Raw genomic sequence first — 24,568 nt, 5'->3', positions numbered from 1 at the left:
GACATTTAAGTCCAGTCACCAAACACCACTTTGACAGAGGGACATTTATCGCAAACTTCCCAAAAAACATCCTCACAAATGGAATGATTATGTACCATTTGTTCAAACAGCGCTTGAAAACGTCATTCTCCCTAAACTGAAACTAAACAAAGTTTCAACTCTTATCCAGGTGCGGGTTTTCTTTTGCTTCATCGGTGCCGTGTTGACTGATCGAACACCGAGGTGCAGCACCATGTTACATATGACGCACGTTACGTATGATTGCTATGATGGGTCATCAGCACGTAAACAATGAAGAAGACACACCCATCTCAGTCGTTTGTACAGAAATCGCTTATCCCGTGCTAATTGATGATAAAGATCACAGACGTCTGTAGTAACTACTTTACAACCATATGTCCTGGAAACTAATCCCGACCAAATAGGGCTTAAGAATAAAGAAAATCAGCATCACCGAAACTTCTGTAAACTGAAAAAACAAAATGCAAACATTTACAAACAATTTTACTAAAAGAGGTCCACTGCTTGCAAATGATTTCCAATAAACTTCTCTACTGATTATTCTAAAAGGAATATAAGCAATTCATCAAAACAATGTAACATAAGATGTATTCATACACACACACACACACACACACACACACACACACACACACACACACACATACATAAACAGCACACATTACTGGGAATTAAGTGCTTTCAATGTTACTAAATAAGAAAGTAAGTGTAATGGTAATAAAAAAAAAGATTATACACATTTAGAGGTGTCCTTGAACACAACCCATAGCAGATTAGCATATTTACAGCCAGCAACAAAGGCCATCTGGTTTGGAGAGCTGGCACGACAGGGGCATAGAAAGCAGGGCAGCAGGCTTGCCCTGTGGTATGAACCACTTTCTTGTTACTGAATGAGAGAAGGAGAAGCCACAACAGAAAATGTGAGAGAGCCATAGAGGGCTCAAATCATTTCAATACTCATGACACTGGCATATAGAGGCATGAAGGCAACCACGCAATCATAATATTTTGGCATCTGCATAGGTCAGAGTAGGAAAGAAAGATTATTCCATTGTCTCTCACATGTGCCTAGATAAGGAGTCATCAAATGGTGGACCACAGTATAATATTTCACAGTAGAATATAGCGCTCTGAGCCCTCCAAAAATACTGTTGAAGGTTCAAGGTTATCTTTATTGTCCCCGAGGGGAAAATCGTTGTAGAGTCAGCAGTAACCACACACAGCCCTTAGACTAACAATAATAAAAAGAAATAAAACAAACAACAATCAAATAAAACAAGAAAGTATTGCAATAATTACATCGTCAAAGTCGGGTTACATCATTTAGAAAACCAATGGCCGCTGGGACAAAAGAGTTTTTAAACCCATTTGTCCTACGTGTTGGCAGATCGTATCTGAGGCCCGACAGAAGCAACTTAAAATCCTGAGGCAGGGGATGGCTGGAATCAGCCAGAATTGATCGGACCTTTTACAAATGAGTTAACTCATTCCAGGTCGTACCCGTAATTTTGCTGCACACCTTAACAATACTCTGCAATCTGTTTTTGTTTTTGAAATCGAGTGACCTGAACCAACTAATAAAAGAAAACATGAGGACAGATTCAATAAAACAAAAGTAAAACATTTTCATAAAAGTATTATCAACATTAAAACTTTGGAAGCCAGTCAGTGTAAGAAAAAAAAAAATAGGCGGTATTTCAGCAACTTTAAACCATAAACCACTGCAACTTTCTTAGCAGATCCTCTGTTGCAGCTTATTGCAACCAATGACTAACAATTTATGTCAATTATTTAGTCAAAATCAGCTCATAAAGAAAGGAAAGTGTTCTCACAGGCTTTTGTGGATTTTTAAAAATTATATTTCATTCATCCACTCTGGACAACAAAAAATTAAAATGTTAAAAGACAATTGGACAGAGAATTATGCATTTATTCTCCTCTGCAAAACAGACATCTCATCTGTTCAGAGTCCATGACACTAGTCAATAGTCATAGTGTGTTCACAGTAGTGAGCAACATAGTGACAGGTGACATTCATTTTCTATACACGGTGTCCCAAAAGTCTCCATGCACAGGCCAAATGTACACTTACATATATACATATATATATATTTCAGATAGCCTTTAAGAATGCCTTTGATAAAAGAAGAACATATTGAAATCATTCTCGTGGTTGGATCAGGAAGCTGTTGCAAGGTTGGTTGCAATAGACTAACAGGGAACATGGCAAGCACGCCACACACACGACATTGTTGCCAAACTTACTAATAAATTAAAAAAGCCTGGAAGTGTTGTGGACCAACCAAGAAGAAGTGACGTCCACAAACATCCACGGACAAAGACACAAGCCATGATCTCAGCAACGATGGCAACTGACACGCAAACTTTCTTCTATTTTCCCTACACTAACTTGAGCGCAGAAAACTTTAAAAAGTTTTTAAACTTCAAAAACCTTTTTTAGCACCTAACCAGTCACTTGTTACGCCATCAATCACAGGTAGGACATTAGTGACAACAAATTGAGAGAGTCGTTAAGGTCTGGTCTGCTGAGTTTCATGGCAGATGAATATGACAGCCCTGGTGTCAACACACATCCCTCAGGCTAATATGGAACAAAATAACTACAGTAGTTAGACCAGAGCCTTAAGAACAAAGTGTCATTAGCACTATTTGGAAAGGATTGATTAAATTCACACCAGGACCTCTTTGGTCCTCAGATAATTGTAGTCCTGTCCGGATAGGTATGTCTGTGATTTTACAAGCAGATGCTGCCTCTTACATTGTGGGGGAAAAGGTTTTCTGACCACTGTTACTTGTCTTACTTACTTCCCTTAATTGTGAAAAAAGAAAGAAAGAAAAAGAAAACAAACTCAGTCAGAAGAGCAAAATCCCAAAGGCTATTAAAGGGCTTGTTATAATGTCAGCTACAGGTATAAAGTTACCTAGAATAAAGTTTTTCTAGAAATAAATGAATGTGCAGTTGTATCACTGTAAATTCCTTAATACTGCCAAATAAATTACCATGAACACACAAAACAATGTGAAAGAAACTTGCCGTCCTGCGTTAATTTAATTACTGTGAGGACATGAGGTTTTTTTTTGTTTTTTAAATCACTGAGGACATGTGTAAAATGTTATTACAGACATTACCCATCGATCCCGTCTGGCTATTGACAGCACAAACAGACAAGGACATCTACATCAAGAGACCTTAAGGGGCATGAATTAAAAAGTTATACCATGACATTATTGAAGAAACAGACTTGTGTAACAGCAAAGAGTGAAAGATAATAGTGGTTGTATGAGGTAGAAGGATGTTGAAAATACAGACTTCCTGTTACCCACAAGTTACAAAAATGACACACTTCAAGAATAGACTATCATATTTTCCTCATGTCTAATCTCTTCTATTGAAGCACATGTTCAGACGACACTCCAATGAATTTGATCTAAAAATGGATCCTAAGGTTTTGCACAAACTTGGAGTCCATGCCAGCTCGAATGCACACGGTCATTAAAGCAGAAAAGGGAAGTGCCAAATAATAACTCTGACATTGAAGAAAATATCTAAAAGATTCTTCTTTTCACTCGTTATTGTCAAAAATAAATATTTTTTAATAGCTGAACATTCTGGCTTCATGAAACATACCTCAAACAAGTTAAATCATTTTTAGATTATAAAACTCCTTCAAGAAGGAAATCCAACACGGAGTGTGGCAATACATGTTGGTCTTTCCCAGTCAGCTGTGTTTAAAATTTGGTGCAATGATAAAGAAAATGGGAAGATTACAAAAGGAAAACATACCGGTATACCAAAAAAAGGGCAAACATCAGGAGAGAAAACGAAAGCAATATGCCTTGAAAATAGAAAATGCACAGCAAAACAAATGAAAAACAAATGGGTGGAAACAGCAGTCAATGTTTGTGACAGAACTGTAAAAAACCAGCTGAATGAAATGGGATTTACATACAGAAAAGCCAAATGAAAACCATCACCAACACCTAAACAGAAGAAAACAAGGTTACAGCAGGCTGAAGAGAAGAAATCATGGAGTGTGGATGATCTAATGCCGTCTGGGTCTGGTGCCTTTCTAATGAAACATATAAAGATGACTGTCTGAAGAAAACCATTAAACTTCCCCACTCATTTATGATATGGGGTCGCATGTCAGGTAAAGGACCAGGGAGACCTCAACAGTCAATGTACAGGTGTACACTTTTCTCATTCCATCGATAGAAAATAGGTTTGGTGATGATGAAGTCATTTTTCAGGATGGTAATGCATCTTACCAAAAACAAAAAGTGGTAAAGCTTTTCTTCAGGAAAGGCATATCAACTCAATGACATGGCCAGCAAACAGTCCGGATATCAATCTGATTGAAAATTTATGGTGGGAATGTTTAAAAAAGAAGAAAAAAAAAAGAAAAGAAAAGAAAAAAAAAAAAACAGGTTCATGACAAGGCTCCATCCTGCAAAGTTGATCTGTCAAATGCTATTCAAAAAAGCTGGAACCAGCTTGATGGAGAATACAGTTTTTGATTAGTGAAGTCAATGCCTCAAAGAATTCAGGCTGTCATAAAAGTGAAAACTGTGTTTCGTATTGTTTTTTTGTTGATGACTCCATAATTTTTTCCTCTACTTGCTCTGGAAAAAAACATGACATTAATTAAAATTATTTCATTTAATTTGTTTGAGGTATGTTTCATGAACCCAGAATGTTCAGCTATTAAACAAAAATTGTTTTGTAATCTGTAATTTTGTTTATTTGCTACAACGTTTAAAAAAAAACAAAAAAAAAACTGAGTGAGCATCCTCGAAGTGTGGTGATTCCATAATTTTTGCCAGGGGTTGTAGTCTTATTATACAACCTTATTATATTAAACTCAGTCAAGGTAGTCATGTTAAAATCAAGACGTGAAACATATGAACCAGCGTTCAGCACGTGTGTAATGTGCTGTAACATTCAAACACATGCTAATTTAACTAAACACTGTAAATGCCCTGTGCACGTGACTGTAAGAATTATAGGTGATGTATAGTACACATGGTGATGTATGTATAGGGTGTGTGCTGTGAAAGATTTGCACTTACCGAGAGGTGAGCTTACAGTGTTCGAGCGAAGGAAAACGTCTCGGTTTGTGTTTTAATCAGTTATCATGTTGACCGAGAAACAAGCGCACAGTTTGTGTGAAATGTCTGACTGTGACTCCGGCACAAAATCCAGTCCGCTTTTCTAGTGTAGACTTTTCTAGTGTATCACGCATATCCACGCAAACTCACGCACAATTCATAGACATTCTCAGACTGCAATTTCTTCATCAATGAAAGCCTATATATATATATATATATATATATATATATATATATATATATATATATATATATATATATATATATATATATATAAATTAAACCCGAAACAGGAATTAGAACTCGCGAGACTAAAGTGAGAAAAAGCATGCAGAGTGTAAGCCATGCTCAGTCTGTCAGGGTTCAGGAATCATGACGCGCGAGCCCCTCTACCCCCCCCCCCCCCCCCCCCCCCCCCGAAAAAGCTCTATTATATATAACATTCACCTGAGTTTCAGGGGAAAGTAGTCCATGTTCAAACAGTCGCTAGAAGTCCCCGGATGACATCACAACCTACAAAAGACTTTCATCAGACTAGAAAACAATAGATTATAATAACCAGTGGTGGATAAATTACTAAAATAAAATAAAAAAGTAACCCACTGCAGATGACTAATTACTACTTTAAAATTGTAATTTGATTACATTAGTGATTACTGCATGCAAAAAGTACTCAGATTACTAATTACTTTACTTTCACGTTACTATCAAACCTACAAAAATACACTACAAAGTGAAATTAAAAGTAATTTCAGCGTGCGTGACATGATCCGAAAACGTTGGATTTATCATAAGACTTGCCTCGGGTGTTGTCTGTCTGATTGGTCTTGCGTCTGTTCACTGAAGATATAAAATTACAGATGGTCTTCTTTTACTGATGTTCAGTGATGTAGTGACAAACCACTCCAATTGGAGAATTATTCAGGGCTAAAGAAAAAATCTTTGGGGCAAAAAGTGATTTCTTTTAAAATGCATTTTACTTAATATTGTTTTCTTAACAACAAATTTGTAACGCAAGTGACATCATTTTATTGACATCAGTAACTAATTAAATCGCATAAATATTTTCTGTAATGCATTACATTACTACGTTCTCAGTTGCAAATGCCTTGGTGGAAGAGTGGAGTAACATCTCACAGCAAGAACTGACAAAATGACTATTAATATTGGACCCCCCCCCCCCCCTTTACAATTCTGTTCGTCAAATATCTGTGAAACTTGTTCAGTTTATGTCTCAATTGTTGAAAGTTTTTAAGTTAATATGTACACATGTTAAGAAATTTGCTGGAAATAAAAGCAGTTGAATGCGAGAGTATGTTTCTTTTTCTTATATATATATATATATATATATATATATATATATATATATATATATGTATGTATGTATATATATGTGTATAGATATATATATATGTATGTATGTACATATATATATTGAATGGACCACCTCATGGACCTTTCTGAATCAGTGTAAGCGCGTAAGGTCCATTCTGATTGGTCCATTTTAAAGCTCTGAGAATTTCTGACCAATCACTGCCGCTTTGTTGAGTTTTACTTCATCTGTTGTTGAAACGCGTGAAGTTCCGTACTTTCGAGTTTTCCTGCTGTTTGACGCATTAAAAATGGGCGCTTGTATGGCTTTGTGCTCTCTGGCAAGCTGCGTAAGTAACTTTTAAAACACGTTTTTACTATTTTTGCTCGATACACATACCCAGTGTTAGGTATTGTTCCGTGTGGTTGGGTATTAATTTGATAAAGTTTGCTACTGTGTCACTAGCTCACCGTTTCCGGGTTCTCTTTAGTTACGTCAAAGAATTTACGGCGAGATTTATTATTTTATTTGTATTTTTCAGTTTTTTTTTTTATCACAATGTAGGCCTGGGTCAAGTCAGAAAAGGTGAAAATGTACCTGAATAAAGCTGGGTTGAAGTTGGACGTTCGATATTCGCAGACATGCGGAAATTAAGGGACCGTCTCTAAAGTTACATACGACATTGTTTACACGTTTCTACCTTCAATAGCATTTGAAGGGAATGGCTTACAGTCATATAACCAAGTGGAAAGTGTTCATGTAGATGTCAGCTATAATGCACACCTCTTAGATTTTTGATATTTAATAAAATAAACTATTAAATCATATATAAAATTTGCCATGTATTTTATTACTGCATGGGCTCATACACAAAATATGCCATAATTTAAAGCACAGTAGCATTTGAAGGGAATGATGTACAGTCAACATATATATTCAAATAAACACACACACACACACACACTGTTCAATGTTTGAATGTTACATCTGAATTTATTAAGTGCGTAGCTTTCTTTGATTTGTAGCATGGCATATGACCGTGACGTAATTTCTCAAACAAATAAGGTATTCTTTGTTTTTGTTCAAGTCTACATCAGAAATCTCTGGTATGGCATTTCATGCTTTTCTAGGTTCTTGCAAACGTTTTTCATGTCACATGAGTGCAGTTGGTGAGAGATCTCGACTTTAGAGACAGAACACTTCCCATAGTACATGTTGGCTGGATAACAATAAACATACTTGGCAAATTTATGAATAATATGGTGCTCTGAATCACTGTTGTACCATTTCTCCTGTAGGCATCTTGTCTGTGTGGCTCTGCTCCATGCCTGATATCAGGATGTTGCCCCTCCGCTTTCAACTCCACCATCACTCGCCTGGCTTTCTCCTTCTTCCTACTGCTTGGCACCCTCGTGTCCATCATCATGATACTGCCTGGAATGGAGACTCATCTGGAACAGGTACACACCCCTATTTATTCATAAGTAGACAGAGTTAAAGGTTAACTGTTAAATGAAAACTGGTTGAGGTAGATTGTGGGGGCATAGATACTACTATGACTAATAATCATAATGATGTTAATTCATTCATCTTCAGTAACTGCTCCATACCTGTCAGGGTCATAGTAGACCCAGAGCCTATTCCAGGATCATTGGGTGAGAGGTGGGAATATAATAATTCCTTAGATTTATATAGTGCTTTTCTAGGCACTCAAAGCACTTTACATTGTATGAGGGGAAATCTCCTTCAACCACCACCAGTGTGTAGCATCCACCTAGATGATGCGACGGCAGTCATAGTGCGCCAGAACACTCACCACACCCCAGACTGAATGCTAGTCCATCACAGGGCACCATGCGCACGGGCATTCACACACTCATTAATGCCTAGGGCAATTTAGCTTGGCCAGTTCACATACTGGAATGTTTTTGTGAGGTGGGAGAACACCTGAGAACAAGGAGGAAACCCATGGGGAGAACATGCACAGAAACTCAGCAGAGACAGTAACCCAAGGATCAATCAAGGGACCCTGGAGCTGTTATTATTATTATTATTATTATTATTATTATTATTATTATTATTAAATAGTTGGCAGAGAGGTGTATGCTCATCATTATGTCTGTAACATTTTTTTTTTTTTTTTTTGTTAGGCTTCTAAAATAACTCAAGTAGAATTCAGTGCCAGTGATCCAGTCTTGTCCTTCTTGTTACTAAGGTTACATCTCCATTATTCTGCTTAAATTATATATATATATATATATATATATATATATATATATATATATATATATATATATATATATATATATATATATATATATATATATAAATCATTTCTTTATGTTTTGACCTTCTATCCACACTGAGACAGAGTTTTTGTCTGGTGAAAACTGAGCTCTTTGAAAACACTCTCCCAAGTGGATAAATTTGAAAATGCCATTTTCTCATTGTAGTGTGGACTTAGTTTTTGAATATCTCTGTTTCCTATGATGTATTTTTAGTCATGTGGTGCAGTCATGTGACCCATTTAACTCGAAACAAACAAGACGGTGGACGATGGTGTACAGCAGGTGTTGAAAATGCCAGTGTAGACCGAGAACGTTTTAAAATGAAAATGCAGTGTTCAGATCTATCCGGACCAGTGTCTATCTGGACCTAATTTGGTATGCCTGAACTTCCCTTAAATATACTTAAAACAAAAAGGAAACTATTGAAGGAAAAAGTATTTTCAGACATTTGCCTTTGCTGTAACCTTGACCTTGTTTGGATCGATTAAAAAATCAAATCAGTTTATCTGCTGGGCTTCTACAATGATAATTCCTGTATATATAAATCCTACAAACATTCAGCCATTCGTTTTTGAGATATCCTGCTAACTGATAATCTCGGATGGGTGGACGAGCACATAAATGCATGCACTGAAAACCTGAAAACATAAAAGCATACTGCCTGCATAAAAAGCCTTCAGCTGTGCCTTTGTTTAATCCTGATCACCATTCATGCTCCACAGATACCTGGATTTTGTGAAAAAGGCATGTCCATACCTGGCTTTGAAGGAAAGGTAAATTGTGATGTTATTGTTGGTTATAAGTCTGTGTACAGGATGTGTTTCGCTTTGGCCTGCTTTTTCTTCCTCTTCTCCATCATCATGATCCGAGTGCGCAGCAGCAAAGACCCACGGGCCTCCATTCAGAACGGGTATGTTGCTCAATTTTGGTCTGGGTTGCACAAATTACACGTATACATAAACACTAATTCATAAACAGTGTTCATTTGGAAAAAAATTCATACCAGGACTTAATTGTATGATATGATTGGCACAAGCCAGTATATTACAATATTCAAGTATTCCAGTACATTACAATTCAAATAATTCTACTGCCCTCTAATCATCAAGTTTGTTTTTATTGTTTTTATTTATTTATTTATTTATTTATTTATTTTTAATTTATTTAGAATGGATGTATTTGCATGCATTATTCCTTGCCAGCTCACGTGTGTTTGTGCATTGTGTGTCCTTCAGATTCTGGTTCTTTAAGTTCCTAATACTGGTTGGAATAACTGTAGGAGCATTCTTCATCCCAGATGGCACATTTAACACCGGTGTGACTTTTTAAATTGTGAAATTCAGATTTTTATAATTGCCCAATTTTTAACCAGTGAGTAACAATGAATTCACACACACACAAACAACAGAGTCTAACCTAGTTCCATGTGTTCTTGCAGTGTGGTACTATTTTGGTGCAGTTGGCTCCTTTATCTTCATCCTGATGCAGCTGATTTTGCTGGTGGACTTTGCTCACACGTGGAACCAGAGTTGGGTGGAAAAGGCAGAGAATGGTAACAGCAAGTGCTGGTATGCAGGTAAGATCACCCCAAAGTACTGGCATGTCAATTTGATGTTGCTTTCTGGTCCTATTGACAAACAATAGGCTGATGGTTAACATCACACAGATGTGGATGATCACATTTTATGTCCTTGTTCTTTCCAACCCCACCTTACTTATGAAGCTGATGCTTGACCAAGCCCCCATTGTCACATTACTTTCCCAGAAAAAAAACAGCTTTCACTTAACTCACAGGTCAAGGATTTCAGTATATCTCTTAGATGACTGCATGTGCTACTGCCAGCCATTACCACAGGTAATCACAATAGGCAGAGTACAAGGGTCATGAGGCCACTAGATTTTGTGAATGTGCTGTTGAAGCATTGTTAATTGGAGGGAACATAACAATTGTGCTGTCGTCTGGAGATGGTGAGTTTGAATCCCGATGATGGTACAGCCATCCATGGCTAGCAAAACTGTAAATCAAAGTGACACCACCCAGTCTTGGGCATCTGTGAGCACATGTATGCAGAAGAGGCCAAGTAGCGCTTTCCTCCAGGTGCCGTGTGACACAGCATTTCAAAAAGATGGGATACTGGAGTCAGGGATCTGACCATAGTCAAGTCTAATGTCAAATAAAATGAGCCCTACCCACTCAAAATAGCAGTACATCAGCTTGGCATTGGATTTGTTTTGATTTTAGACACTGCGTTGACTTTTCCAGTGAGGCAGAAGTGGACCAACTCCTCTGTCATGGGAACTGCTCCAGTTACTGTAAGATTTTCCTGTGGGATTTCCTGAGTACCCCAATGTCTAGCATAGCTTGGAGGTCTTCTTAAACATCTGGGTTTATTTTTGTGTGTGTTTGGGCAACCACTCACGGAGGAGCTTAATGTGGTGTTCTGTGAAGTTACTGTGACCAACACCTCTGCTCTCTGAGATGGCGAGATTCACACAAGTAAATAAACGTGAACAGTTGGATTGAATTGTGCATTTTTTGGGTTCTAAATTTACTCTAAATGTGGCAGTGGTCATTATAGTTGGAGTTTCCATTGAACTTATAATGACAAAGCATGTAAACAGATGATGCAGGCATATTTTGTGTCGTTATCAGTTCTAGAAAACTTAACACATTCTATATATTTAAAAAATGTTTGAAGGCACACCAGATTGTCTTAAATTTGATAGTTAATTAACAACAAAAATGTATTACACGTTTTCTTTGAAAAGTTTAATTAATTAAAAAATAATTGTTTAGACGTACAGAACTGCAATCTCTTTCAATTTGAACTCCTTCCAGTCTAGGATGTTTGCAGGACATAATCTGCATATAATCTTGAAAGAACTTCTTTGTAATACACTACATGACCAGTATATTCCCAACCTAACGAAACATCACAGTCCAGATAGATTTTCTTGGACATGTAATTTTGTTATTTTGAGTTGAACATGCTGCATAGTACATCATACTCAAAGCTGATTTATATATTCAGCAAATGACCAGCTAATAGAATCTCCATTTCAAACCAGTGCTGAATTTGATGTAAGCTGTGTGCAGTAATTATTGTTTAAAAGGTGAGTGCAGTGTGCACTTGTTTATGACAACTAGAATACATTTTTATTAGCATTTCAGAAGTAAAGTAATACCACCAGGCTGTATAAATATTAAGGAAATAATAAATAAGTGTTATTTTAACTAAAATGTCCTAAATGTGGCCAATTAATGTTTTAGTAATGAAGTAAAATCTTGTTCAGGGTGGTTAGATGGATGGATGTATGCATGTATGTATTTATTTATTTATTTATTTATGAAAAGCCATACAAAATCAAATATGATTAGTTTGTAACAATCTTCTGTAAAACTGATGCCTGAGGAATTGTTTGCTCTGATTTAACCCATGCATTGAAAAGGCATTAGACTTCTCTGATGTGTACTCTGTCGCCCCCTTGAGTGCAGAGGCATATAGTCACCAGAAAAACACTGTGACTGCAAGCTTGTAGAGATTTTCCTTTTCATTTGTGTGGTTGTGTGAAGTATGCTTTTGGCCTTGGACTTTACAGGGGACCAGAGTGAATTGTCTGATCTTATTTGACTTACCTCTGGTCCCAGCTCCTTCCTTCTAAGGCCTGTCACGATGACTAATTTAATTGGACGATATGTTGTCCCAGAAATAATTGCGATAAACAATATTATTGTCATTTTAAGACCATTTTATGCCACTGATATAATGGTAATACAACAGCATAGTTTTTGTTTTCTGACGAAAATATACCTTAAATTTTGTCAATATTTTGTCGTGTCATATTAATTCATTTTAGTCAATTTTACGCTGACTAAAATAACATTGAATTTTAGTCAGCAGCATTTTAGTTGATGAGAAAATGTGAAAAATAATATATAAAAATTGTATATATTAACTTGTGAGAACTTGATCTAATGAAATAACATTGCAAAGAGTACACTACTGTAATACAATATTGTGAGTTCTTTATTCTTTAGTTCTTCGTTGTCTGTGTTTTAGTGTGTCGTTACGGAAAGAGCGTGACTTACCATTCTACCTAGTGCTTAATTTAAGTTCAAGTTCACTTCTGCATTGATGTCACTTTGTGCAGAAGCAAGTTGTAATGTTGTGTAAATGTCTGATTAATCTCATGTGTATAGGATGCATTTGGGTGAGTTAATTAACCCGCTAGTTAAGCGCTTCAGTTTACCGCTGTTCATTCACGAATCTATCCCCAGCATTATTGACTATGACTGGATTATCTGAAACACTAGAACTATTCTTTCTAAATTTTCCTTCTTCAAAAAAACAATTTTCGTGCATTCCTTCCTGACAGTGTTTTCAGAGGACATGCAAGATGTTCCAGGGCTTCCACCCATACAGTAACTAAAACAAAGAGTTTCTTGTGTGCTTGCAAATAAACTTCTGAATCATATTTTTGAGGGGTTCACTAAATGATATGAATGCAGTGCCTTGTCAGTCAGCTTCCACAACACTCTGTTGCATAGTCCACTAGGACTCCTATGAATGTGTGCTCTCGCATGCCCCTTCCAATTGTCCTATGAGGTCCATACAACTTCTTTCAAAGAGATTACAGTTATGGGAAGTGATTCATTTGGGTTGACTGGAGGGTTCACAGGTTGACATTCACCGCATAACGCACACCACCTGTGTACATCATTGCGAATACCCTGCCAATAGAAACGGGCCATTAGATGATTCACAGACCTATCCTTCCCTAAATGTCCAACCATGTGATTATATTGAGTCATATGGTAAAGCATTTCCCAATGGGAACCAGCAGTTGGGAGATTTTTCCTTTAATATAACCTTCATCACACTGAGAAATATAGTTAAAAAAAATTGGCAGGTCTTATTGTTGTGTCACAGCGTTACAAACAATGATGTTCCTGTGTGTTTCTCTGCAGCTCTGTTGTCCTTTACATTTTTCCACTATGCGTGCGCCTTTGCTGCGATGGTGATGTTTTACGTGTTCTACACACAGCCGGATGACTGCACTGAACACAAAGTTTTCATCAGCCTGAACTTTATCTTCTGCATCATAGTGTCTGTCGTCTCAATTCTCCCTAAAGTACAGGTAGAACTCTCTCTCTCCTCACCTCTTTGTCTCATAAAATGAACCTTTAACATACAAAACGTATTTAAATACATTAGGAAAATAAACAATGGTGGGATGGGGTGATGGTCAGACATGAAGCAGAGTTAGTCTTACCACCCCCAAAGAGAATTATTTTCCAATAACAGCACATCTTAGAAAAGTCTGTCCCTCAAAAAGCTTTTTAGGTAGCAGTAGGTTAGTATGTTCTCTCTGCTGTTGTTAGTTTTGATATAATAGCCATATATTTGAGATATTATACATATTTCATGTGGGTTTTTTTCCTCATGTGTGAACAGGAAGCTCAGCCTGGCTCAGGTCTGCTGCAGTCCTCTCTCATCTCTCTGTATACCATGTATCTCACCTGGTCTGCTATGAGCAACAACCCCAGTAAGTCACACTTGCACCCACTTATAACTACTTTGTTACATTTTATATGGTATGTACCCAAGGTAGAAACAAACACTTTGACAATAAGATCACTTTAAGCCCTGGAGGCGTTTTATTTACAAAGAAAACTGGGATCATGAAAAGGGATAGCCTTGGGGTAGGGATGCAGGGATTGGTGGGTTATTAGATCAGTGCTGGCTTATGATAGGCGTGATCAATTTTAGGGTTCAGATCGTGCAGGTCACTAATACGGGCTGCCATTCAGGAGTGCCTAAAGGTCATTAAGATCCTCAGATGCTCGTGTATTTTATGTACTTGTTGTTTTTTTGTGTTTAGGGCATAAATATAGGATACCTAGATGCCGCTTGAGCCGCTGTTGCTGCCTGCTTGCATGAGTTAACGGTCCCACCACAATAGCAGCGAGAATGTAAGGCTATGCAGCTCTGCCCTGATAAAACTGGCTGTAACTCGTTTTTATGTGTCACTAATTATTTTTGAGCCGTTTTTTTTTTTTTTTTTTGGACAAGTTTTGTAAGTCACCTCCAAGAGAATGGCGTCTAATTTTCCAATATGTGTTTACGTCGCTAGCCGTGGTGCTGAACCCACAGTCGAGTCACTCTGTGTGTGTTGGTACCCCTGCGGGAACTTACAGCATGTACTTCAAACTGAAGTACTGTACTGACTGTACTTTCAGAAGAGTTCGAAATTGCTTGAACTGACGTCATCAGAAATCCTTATTATTTGTCTAAGGGCTCTAATCTACTGGATATGTGGAGTGTTGCTTTGTGATGAATACAAAAAGCATTTTGTACATTTATTACAAAGAAGGTAGGGAGAATAAAAGCGAAATAACCACATTTGCGCCACAAATACAAACAGGAATTCTCTTGGTACACGTGCTAATATCCGTTACTAAGCAGACAGTAATGGTTGCTGGGTTTAGAGCTATTTTGGATGTGCTGTAACTGGGCAGAGTAAATAAGAAGCTTCTTATTTGGGAATTGTTTAAACTTGGAGGCAGGTGCTGATATACAGGCATTCAGTTATTCCAGTGAAGAAAAAAAAAAGGCATATGAAGAGACAGTGTGTTGCAAATGAAAATTGCTTTATTGATTTATTTATGGATGAGTTTAAATTTCCAAATGTAATGGTTTAAATTTCTCACAAAGACCGGAAATGTAACCCCAGCCTGCTACAGCTGGTCACCAACAACCCCACCACCACCACTGCCCCGACCCCCACCATCCCCCCTGGGCAAGTCCAGTGGTGGGATGCACAAGGAATAGTGGGATTGCTCCTCTTCCTCTTTTGCACACTGTATGCCAGGTAAGCATTTTTTTAGAAATTAATGTAAGTTTATTATTGAGTATAATTTCTGGCCTTAAAACAACTGATGATACACTGCAAGCACAAAATGGCTGTGTATAAAATATAGCTGGCAACATAATATATAGAGGTAGTTTTGTTTTTCTTAAAATTATGACTAAATTTTATTTGTTGTTTAACCAAATTTTAAGAACTCTATCAAACACTTGTTCTCACTGGAGTTCTAGGTGCCTATGAAGAGGTGTTATAGTCGTTTAAACGTAGGGGGAAGACTGATAGCTGGTGTGTGCAAGAATAAAAAGGGGGATATACCAGTTCGCTAGAGGGAAGGTTGTCTTTTCCTTTCAAAATTCAGTTATTCATTAAAATACCTAATGAAGGGAAATAACAGTTAAACCTTCAAACGGCAGCTCTTTGTTAGAAATGGGTATCAAAACTTTGTTCAGACTACAAAATAAAATTAGACTTTAGACATTAGACCCATGTCATGGTCCCTATGGAGAATAAAGTGCCATGTGCTTGTTTGTTTTGGTTTTTGCTCTAGTCCTACTTCTGCCCCTGCCCAGTCATTGGTTTGTTTTCCTATTGTGTGCACCTGTTTTTTGTTAGTTCTAGATTAATTTGTCCTGCTATTTCTTTGTTTGTTGGGAAGTCTTCTGTAATGTGCAGGTGAATGATGCAGGACACACGTTTCAATGCTCTTGTGGGCAATCCAGGAATCATAGTAAGTTTCCTTAACAGGGGTCAAAACACTGGTTAAGGTCAAAACCAGGATGTAGGAAGCCTAAGCTTAGACTTCAAGATACATGTTAATTCATGAGAGAATTTTTGACAAATACCATGAGAACAGCAGGGTATACATAGACAAACTAATCAAGTCCTAATGCAAAACAGGTGCACACCATCGGGACAGTACTAGAACAAAAACCAAATCAAACATGAGCACATGGTGAATGGGAAATCTGTGACAACCATAAAACCAAATACCTTTTAAGATCAATCATCGGAAGTTTGAAACTGGAGGTTTTCTTGAGCACCTGATTAATGGAGTGAGCATGGTTAGGACGTTTTCTTTTAAAATTAAATTTGTGTTTATTACTACACCCTTCAACACATTTCTCGCAGCATCCGGTCGTCTAATAACTCTCAGGTGAATAAGTTGATGCAGACGGAGGAGAGGCAGGAATTGGCGGTGGACAAGGATGCAGAAGTGGGGGAGGATGGAGTGAAACGTGCTGTGGATAATGAAGAGGATGGAGTGACCTACAGTTACTCTTTCTTCCACTTCTGCCTTATCCTGGCTTCTCTTTACATCATGATGAACCTAACCAACTGGTATCAGTGAGTATCACAGCCAGTCTGAGAACGGGTTTAAAGATGTTACTCCAAGTGTTTAGCTAAGAATAAGAAACTTTTTAAAAAGCTCCTCTGTATTTTATGGACTCTAGGAATTGTTTTGCCCTTGAGTAGGTATTCTTATTCAATAAAGTGACATACAGTATAGTAAACAAAGACGAAACCCCTTCTATGAGCAGATGTACATAAATATTACAAGATTTTGTAAATGAACACTTACATAATTTTACCTATAAGCGTATATTAGCCGCTTGTAGATCTAATCATAATTGAAACTATAACACACAATCTTTTTTGTTTATTAACACCATCAGCATATTTAGAATAGCTTCCATATGTAATGTAGGTTACAGTGGAGAATCAGATGCCCAGGGTGAAAAATTATGCCATTTTGCTTTCCACTGAGTAGTAGGTTATTTTACACTAAAACCTGGTTGCCTCTGCCAGGACGTTAAGTCTTTGGTGTAAATGGAGCTTTCATCAAGGCAGTGATTCCAGACCTACATTCAGTTCTCCAGAAGCTTCAACAAATACTAACTGTGGATGTAGCAATGATTTTGAACCGGTGTTTTTCATGAAAATCTGCCTTAAGTCCTATTCGGACTGGATTAGTTTTCCAGGGGGACGTTAGAGAAATTCATGTTTCACAGACGCACTTTGCGATTTTAATCCCGTCTGAATCTGCCAAGTCTGTGTTTTTCCTCACACAACCTCTGTAAAAATTCCAGAGCAAATTACCTACTGTTTTTCGGCTAACTCTGCGATCCTCTGCGATATCCAATCCCATCAGAATGCGAATGTCTGTGATTGCCGATAATATTTTCTCACACGGCTTTTCCTTGTGTGTTTTGGCCAATGTGAACTACCATAGAAGCTCTGACATGTGTGTTTTCTGCTTGCTGAGTGGGATGTAGATGTTTTTGGTACCTGGCAAAGAAATAAAAAATAAAATCAACAGGAAGAACAAAATCATGTAAATTGTTAAGACTGGCCACTGTAATATCAATGTCAGGTAATTACTAACCTTCATTTCTGCACTCAATTTATATAACATTTTAATTATGTAACTAATCACGTCTTTGTTTCAGTGGGTTTATTATAAGCAGCCAGTTCTATAAAATCGTGAATTTTAGCAGCGACAAGCAGACAAACAAGTGCTACTTATAAACTGAATGACGTGTAATTACTTCTTCACAGATGTACTATACTTACAGGCATATAATTTTAAGGCTTGACAGAGTTTAAGTTAAAGATTTTAGCTTAGGAAAAACTATAGCACAGAAATACTAATATAACAAACAAACAAAAAATTGACCACACCACTTTAGGCTGTGACTGAAAGAATTTTCTGACCCCTCAACTTGGAATGCTTACTCTGAAAGTTGGGAAGGTGTCCTCAACCCTGAGTTCAGCCTGTGACATCATGTCAACATGGCCACTCAACAGTAAATAAAATAGCTTCTTCTTTAAATGAGTTTATAGTAGTATTTACTTTAGACCAATCAACATGGCTACATTCGACAGGTAAATCTATAACACTGACAAAACATGCTTTCATGAAGGCGTCCTTGTTTATTCACCACGTTTTGAGCTCAGACTTCCCAGTTCCAAGTTGATGCAGCATAATTCGACCACAATGCAATGATGCATAGACACAGAAATAATTACTGAATACCTAAAAATACTTCGAAATGTAAAATCGTAACAAAGTTATATAAAGGTATGATTTTTAGCTGCTTCTCATTTTTCGTCTTTTATTTTTTGTTTGTGAAAGGCCTGACACAGATTATAAGTCGATGCAGAGCACTATGCCTGCAGTGTGGGTGAAGATCAGCTCAAGCTGGCTGGCCTTGGCACTATACCTCTGGACTCTTGTGGCTCCTCTGATCCTCAGCAACCGAGACTTCAGCTAAACAGCAAATTCTACCACAGGTTCTTGTCCATTTGACCTTATCCATGTGGTTAATTAAAACTAACACCTAGCATCTTTCTTGCTTTTAACAAAAAAATGTTTTTAGGAAGGAAATTCATAACTATACTATACCTGAATCAAACATATAATCTGATCATAAAATGTACACTACAGGCCTACTTTTTGATGAGAATCAACTGACAGGGTCATTTGGCTCAATATTAGCCGTATTGTGAGATTTCTTTCTAAGACAATGAGAAAATGCATCCAAAGCAGAATCCAAGGAAGTCAAAATCAATAAACTGATTTCCTCCCTTGCCTCAAATGTGCTGTCTAATATTCACTATACTCTGAGTTGTTTATTATTCAAATGTCTGTGAAGTGTTGAGAAAGACACTAAGCTTGTTATTATACAAAACAACCTGTAATTATAGCGTATATGATATGTAAGAGCTAAAACAATCATGCTGTAAACAGTGCAAGTTTTCATTGTTTTCACTCTGCACAGTAATGTCAAATCAGACTTGCTGTATGGTGTTGGTAAAATCTTCCTCTGTTGATTTTTAAGAGATGTCTTTGTAGTAGTACACTTTGACCAAAGAAAAAGCAAGTGCTTTTATACTGAACTTTTGACTTTGAAGGAACAGAAATGTGTTTTAAACTGATTTTACTTGTATTTTGCACATTTTGTCCTGCAGAAAATATTATTAAAGCTTTTCACTGTGCAATTTTTTTTTTCTTTTTTTCGGGAAATGCACTGGGTTTCCTACAGTTGAGCTTCTGTTAGTTAAATCATACATATTAGGTGACCTGGGCTGTGTGTGTGTGTGCACGTGCCAGGATAATGATGAAGTTGTAGCCATGTATGACTACACTACAGTAAGCTACACTATAATAGCAGGGTGTTTCCTTTCATCTTTCGGTCTTTGTCACATGACCATCGCAGCCCAGTTCAGAATCACAGAAAATCCCTACTTACTCATTCTCACTTACACGAAAACATGAAAATCTACTTGGCAAGAGCTGCTTTGGGGAATGTGATTTTCCCCCTCATAAGCTTTGCATGGGCTGGGGTGAACACAAGAACCACATTCGTAGCACTGTACTCCTTAGGAGAGATTAAGAGAGAGCAGGAAGACTGATGATCCCTTCTGGTACCTTTCTTTTTTTTTTTTTTTTTAAGTTCTGATTGTAGTAGAGACTTTTCAAATGTCTACTTTCTAGGTTCATATGGAACACAAAATTTATCTTAGAATAGAGCATGTGATTAAATTCAAACTGATTTGATACATGCAGCCCTCGGTGTCTGACTATACGATAGTGACCATTCAGTATGTAACTCAAAATTTATTGTGTTTTTTTTTGTTTTTTTTTTAGATGTCAATTATGAAAAATGATCAACATGGATCTTTGTATTTGACACATTTACTCAACCAGCAAGAGAAACCTGCTCTAATATAAAGCCTGTTTTACATTGTGATTCTGGTGGATTTTTTTGTTTTTTATTATTATTTGTCAGTCGGCATCGCAATCGCAGAAATGAACGGCAATTTGCAATTTTAAAAATTTCTTCAGATTTGGGCCAAGATGTGTCATGTGACGTCATCACAGCATGCATTCAGCCAAAGCCTCTTCGGTTCACATGTGTCGAATGTGAGTACAGCTAAAAAGGTCTCATTTACCAACAAACATTTTGTGCAATTGCAATTTCACCAAGAAGTTTTCCACAAAAAAAGCACAAAAAACTCAGCAAATTCCATCGTGTATATTAGAAGAAAAGCCGCAGCAAAATCAAGCATTTTTGCCATCCTCATATTGGTGGTTTTTAAATGACTGTCTTACCAGTGGTCTCACACGCTGAGATTTTAATTGATATTTTCTTGTTGACTGTCTTTAGTCGCAGTGCTAGTAAATCTGCCATCACATTATGCGTTCTAAGACGACCGATCTCAATTCCCGACCAAAGGCTGAAAATTGTACAGTGTAAAGCGAGCTTGTGAGTGCCTAGACCTATTCCAGTGTAGAATGTAATACAATAATGAAGCCACTGGGGGGATACTGTATGATACTGTAGCATCGTGTGCAAAACTGTTTTGAGTTGGCCTAATGATAATAAAGCAGTTTTAAAGAGCACAAAACCCAGACCATCCGAATTCACTCGCACCCTTATGGACGTCTTGCTTAGATAACAAGAACTGGAACAGGGCCATCAGAATGAATATGGGAAAAGGTTTAAATAATGTTCAATCATAACACAACCTTTAATAGGCTGACCGATGAGCAACAGGTGGAAGAAATCCCATTGCAGACAGAACTTTGAATGGTAGTGGCAGTGTGAGAGTAGTCAAAAGAGCAACACCTGAAACACTGGTAGTTTCACTCAAAAAAATTAAATATAAGCATAGTACATGCAAACAGCAGCACACTGTTGAAGGACATGATTTTTTCTGAGTAGCAGTAAAATATGAGTAGCAATTCCACAGTTTAGAGGCAGGTTAAATTTAGCTATTTTTATTTTGCTTGGTTCAGATTAATGATGAGGCAGCAACTGTGGTAGAGAGGAAGATACATTTAAATCCACAATTTTTTGCACATTACTTGTTTGTAATTTCAATTGGTTGTTCTTGTAACAGGGAGTTATCATTAGATTAGCACTAGAAGCAGGTGCGAAGAACAGGGGTTTGGGGCTGTGTGTGTGTGTTGAGGGGGTGGTTGACTGAAATAAAGCTTGATCCCCCCCCTGAAGGATGTCAAAACAAGAGGGGCGGGGTCTGAAATTTTCACATACTACTAAGTTCTAATAGTGAAAAATAGTTTGCATTGCTCAGTCTATCTTAAAAGAAAATGTAACTAAGTTTGACCACCCCAGAAATGGGTCATATTTTTGTGAATGCATGAGCATGCCCAGTAGGCTAAATGCAGGAAATACCATGCAATTGTGCACTCAATCGTCCGAATGCAATGAAGGTACACAGAGATACCCTTTCAAAATGTTTGAAAGACACTTTTTCTTGGAAAATAAATGTTGTAATCTAAATATAGTTGTATCTCAAGCATAAATTTCCCACAAAGTTCATCAAAATTAAATGTTTATAGTGAAATGATTAAGATGAAGTTTTATTTTATTACGTGTCTTGAGGTCACTTTAAGTCTTGAGTATGAATGAAGCAAGCTGATAAAATACAGTTAATTAATAGCATACGACTGTGAATTTGAACAAGTAATTTACAACCATATAAATGTAAATTAGACCATATACGTTACTCACAGCATGTATCACAGCAATATAATTTTAACTGGTGCCCATTCTTGTGCATGTGTAAGGCTCCACTCACTGGTCCAATGACAGTATCTAATGACGTGGTAGGATTCCCACGTGTTCCTGTCTTTTTGAAGTGATGGGAATATATTTAAATTTGTCTTTCCAATTCTGCTTGACTCTCTCTTAAATTATATCTGACTCCAATTGTAAAAACCTCAATGTTGTATTTATTTCTTAGTTATTCATATTTCGATACTTTTGATCTTCTATACTTGATTAATTCTAATTTATTCTATACAAAAATTGTGCTCGTTCATTTGGATTGCATGTCGAGTCTCGCGCCGGTCGTGTGCGTGGATCTCATGGTCACAAACTTGCCAGTCTTGGGCATTAGCCAGAGGTAATTGACTAATACTATTTAGATGACCGTCCCATGCTTACCCTTTCCTAAATAGTACTTTATTAGTCTCCTTAGATAGTAACACTTAGTTATAGCAACGTTATCTCTAGTCAAAGGTCATGACCACTAAAATCTACAGAGACAGACCAATAATATCTAAGTAAAATTAGCTTTACAGTATCTCACAAAAGTGAGTACACCCCTCACATTTTTGTAAATATTTGATTATAACTTTTCATGTGACAACACTGAAGAAATGACACTTTGATACAATGTAAAGTAGTGAGTGTACAGCTTGTATAACAGTGTAAATTTGCTGTCCCCTCAAAATAACTCAACACACAGCCATTAATGTCTTAACCGCTGGCAACAAAAGTGAGTACACCCCTAAGTGAAAATGTACAAATTGGGCCCAATTAGACATTTTCCCTCCCCGATGTCATGTGACTTGTTAGTGTTACAAGGTCTCAGGTGTGACTGGGGAGCAGGTGTGTTAAATTTGGTGTCATCGCTCTCACACTCCCTCATACTGGTCACTGGAAGTTCAACATGGCACCTCATGGCAAAGAACTCTCTGAGGATCTGAAAAAAAAGAATTGTTGCTCTACATAAAGATGGCCTAGGCTATAAGAAGAATGCCAAGACCCTGACACTGAGCTGCAGCATGGTGGCCAAGACCATACAGCGGTTTAACAGGACAGGTTCCACTCAGAACAGCCCTCACCATGGTCGACCAAAGAAGTTGAGTGCACGTGCTCAGCGTCCAGAGGTTGTCTTAGGGAAATAGACGTATGAGTGCTGCCAGTATTGCTGCAGAGGTTGAAGGGGTGGAGGGTCAGCCTGTCAGTGCACAGACCATACGCCACACTTCAGTTTGCTGAAGACAAGCAGACTAAGGACATGCATTACTGGAACCATGTCCTGTGGTCTGATGAGACCAAGATAAACTTATGTGGTTCAGATGGTGTCAAGTGTGTGTGGCAGCAACCAGGTGAGGAGTATAAAGATAAGTATGTCTTGCCTACAGTCAGGCATGGTGGTGGGAGTGTCATGGTGTGGGGCTGCATGAGTGCTGCCGGCACTGGGGAGCTACAGTTCACTGAGGGAACCATGAATGCCAACATGTACTGTGACATACTGAAGCAGAGCATGATCCCCTCCCTTCGGAGACTGGGCCGCAGGGCAGTATTCCAGCATGATAACGACCCTAAACACACCTCCAAGACGACCACTGCCTTGCTAAAGAAGCTGAGGGTAAAGGTGATGGACAAAACAGCATCCTCAAACGGAAGGTGGAGGAGCACAAGGTCTCTAACATCCACCAATTCTGTGATGATGTCATGGAGGTGTGGAAGAGGACTCCAGTGGCAAACTGTGAAGCTCTGGTGAACTCCATGCCCAAGAGGGTTAAGGCAGTGCTGGAAAATAATGGTGGCCACACAAAATATTAACACTTTGGGCCCAGTTTGGACATTTTCACTTAGGGGTGTACTCACTTTTGTTGCCAGTGGTTTAGAGATTAATGGCTGTGTGTTGAGTTATTTTGAGGGGATGGCAAATTTACACTGTTATACAAGCTGTACACTCACTACTTTACATTGTAGAAAAGTGTCATTTCTTCAATGTTGTCACATTAAAAGATATAATCAAATATTTACAAAAATGTGAGGGGTGTACTAATTTTTGTGAGATACTGTATATAATCATGCCATAGTTTCCTATGTACACGTTAACTAGAGTAAGATTACAATAACCAGAGGTTTAGACCCCCCTATTTAGACTTGGTCGATCAACTTTACGTTGTCCTAAACGGGTATTTCATATCGAGCCTGTACACTCTAAGTACACTTAACTTAATGCCAAATTGTTAGCCTGTACTAACCTGGTCGCAGAATTGCTCTAACAAGGACAATAATTTCAGAATAATTCAGAATATAATCAAGTCTAATTTACTTTATCAGGTATGAAAACATCAAAATCCAATACTACTATTGATAATAATAAGAAAGAATTA

General features: G+C 37.6%; 1 protein-coding gene across 1 annotated transcript; it reads left to right on the top strand.

The window, feature by feature from the left end:
- The first annotated feature begins 6,682 nt into the window (after positions 1-6,682).
- On the top strand, positions 6,683-22,931 carry serinc2 (serine incorporator 2). The gene is made up of 10 exons (XM_053637475.1): positions 6,683-6,812; positions 7,762-7,923; positions 9,474-9,661; positions 9,987-10,066; positions 10,190-10,327; positions 13,721-13,890; positions 14,208-14,298; positions 15,468-15,624; positions 16,750-16,965; positions 18,755-22,931. Exons 1-10 carry the CDS (start codon positions 6,774-6,776, stop codon positions 18,891-18,893), a joined length of 1,380 nt encoding a protein of 459 aa, XP_053493450.1. The 5' UTR covers positions 6,683-6,773; the 3' UTR covers positions 18,894-22,931.
- The last annotated feature ends 1,637 nt before the right edge of the window (positions 22,932-24,568 follow it).

Source organism: Ictalurus furcatus, chromosome 12 (genome assembly GCF_023375685.1).
Source record: "Ictalurus furcatus strain D&B chromosome 12, Billie_1.0, whole genome shotgun sequence".
NCBI lineage: Eukaryota > Metazoa > Chordata > Actinopteri > Siluriformes > Ictaluridae > Ictalurus > Ictalurus furcatus.
This window is presented reverse-complemented; position numbering and strand designations above follow the sequence as displayed.

What these genes read in the sequence shown, in the direction of transcription:
- serinc2 (XM_053637475.1), top strand. Translation starts at nt 6,774, where the DNA reads ATGGGCGCTTGTATGGCTTTGTGCTCTCTGGCAAGCTGC. An exon ending in AGATGGCACATTTAACACCG is followed by an intron (nt 10,067 to 10,189) that starts GTGTGACTTTTT and finishes GTGTTCTTGCAG; the next exon opens with TGTGGTACTATTTTGGTGCA. An exon ending in TTTTGCACACTGTATGCCAG is followed by an intron (nt 15,625 to 16,749) that starts GTAAGCATTTTT and finishes CATTTCTCGCAG; the next exon opens with CATCCGGTCGTCTAATAACT.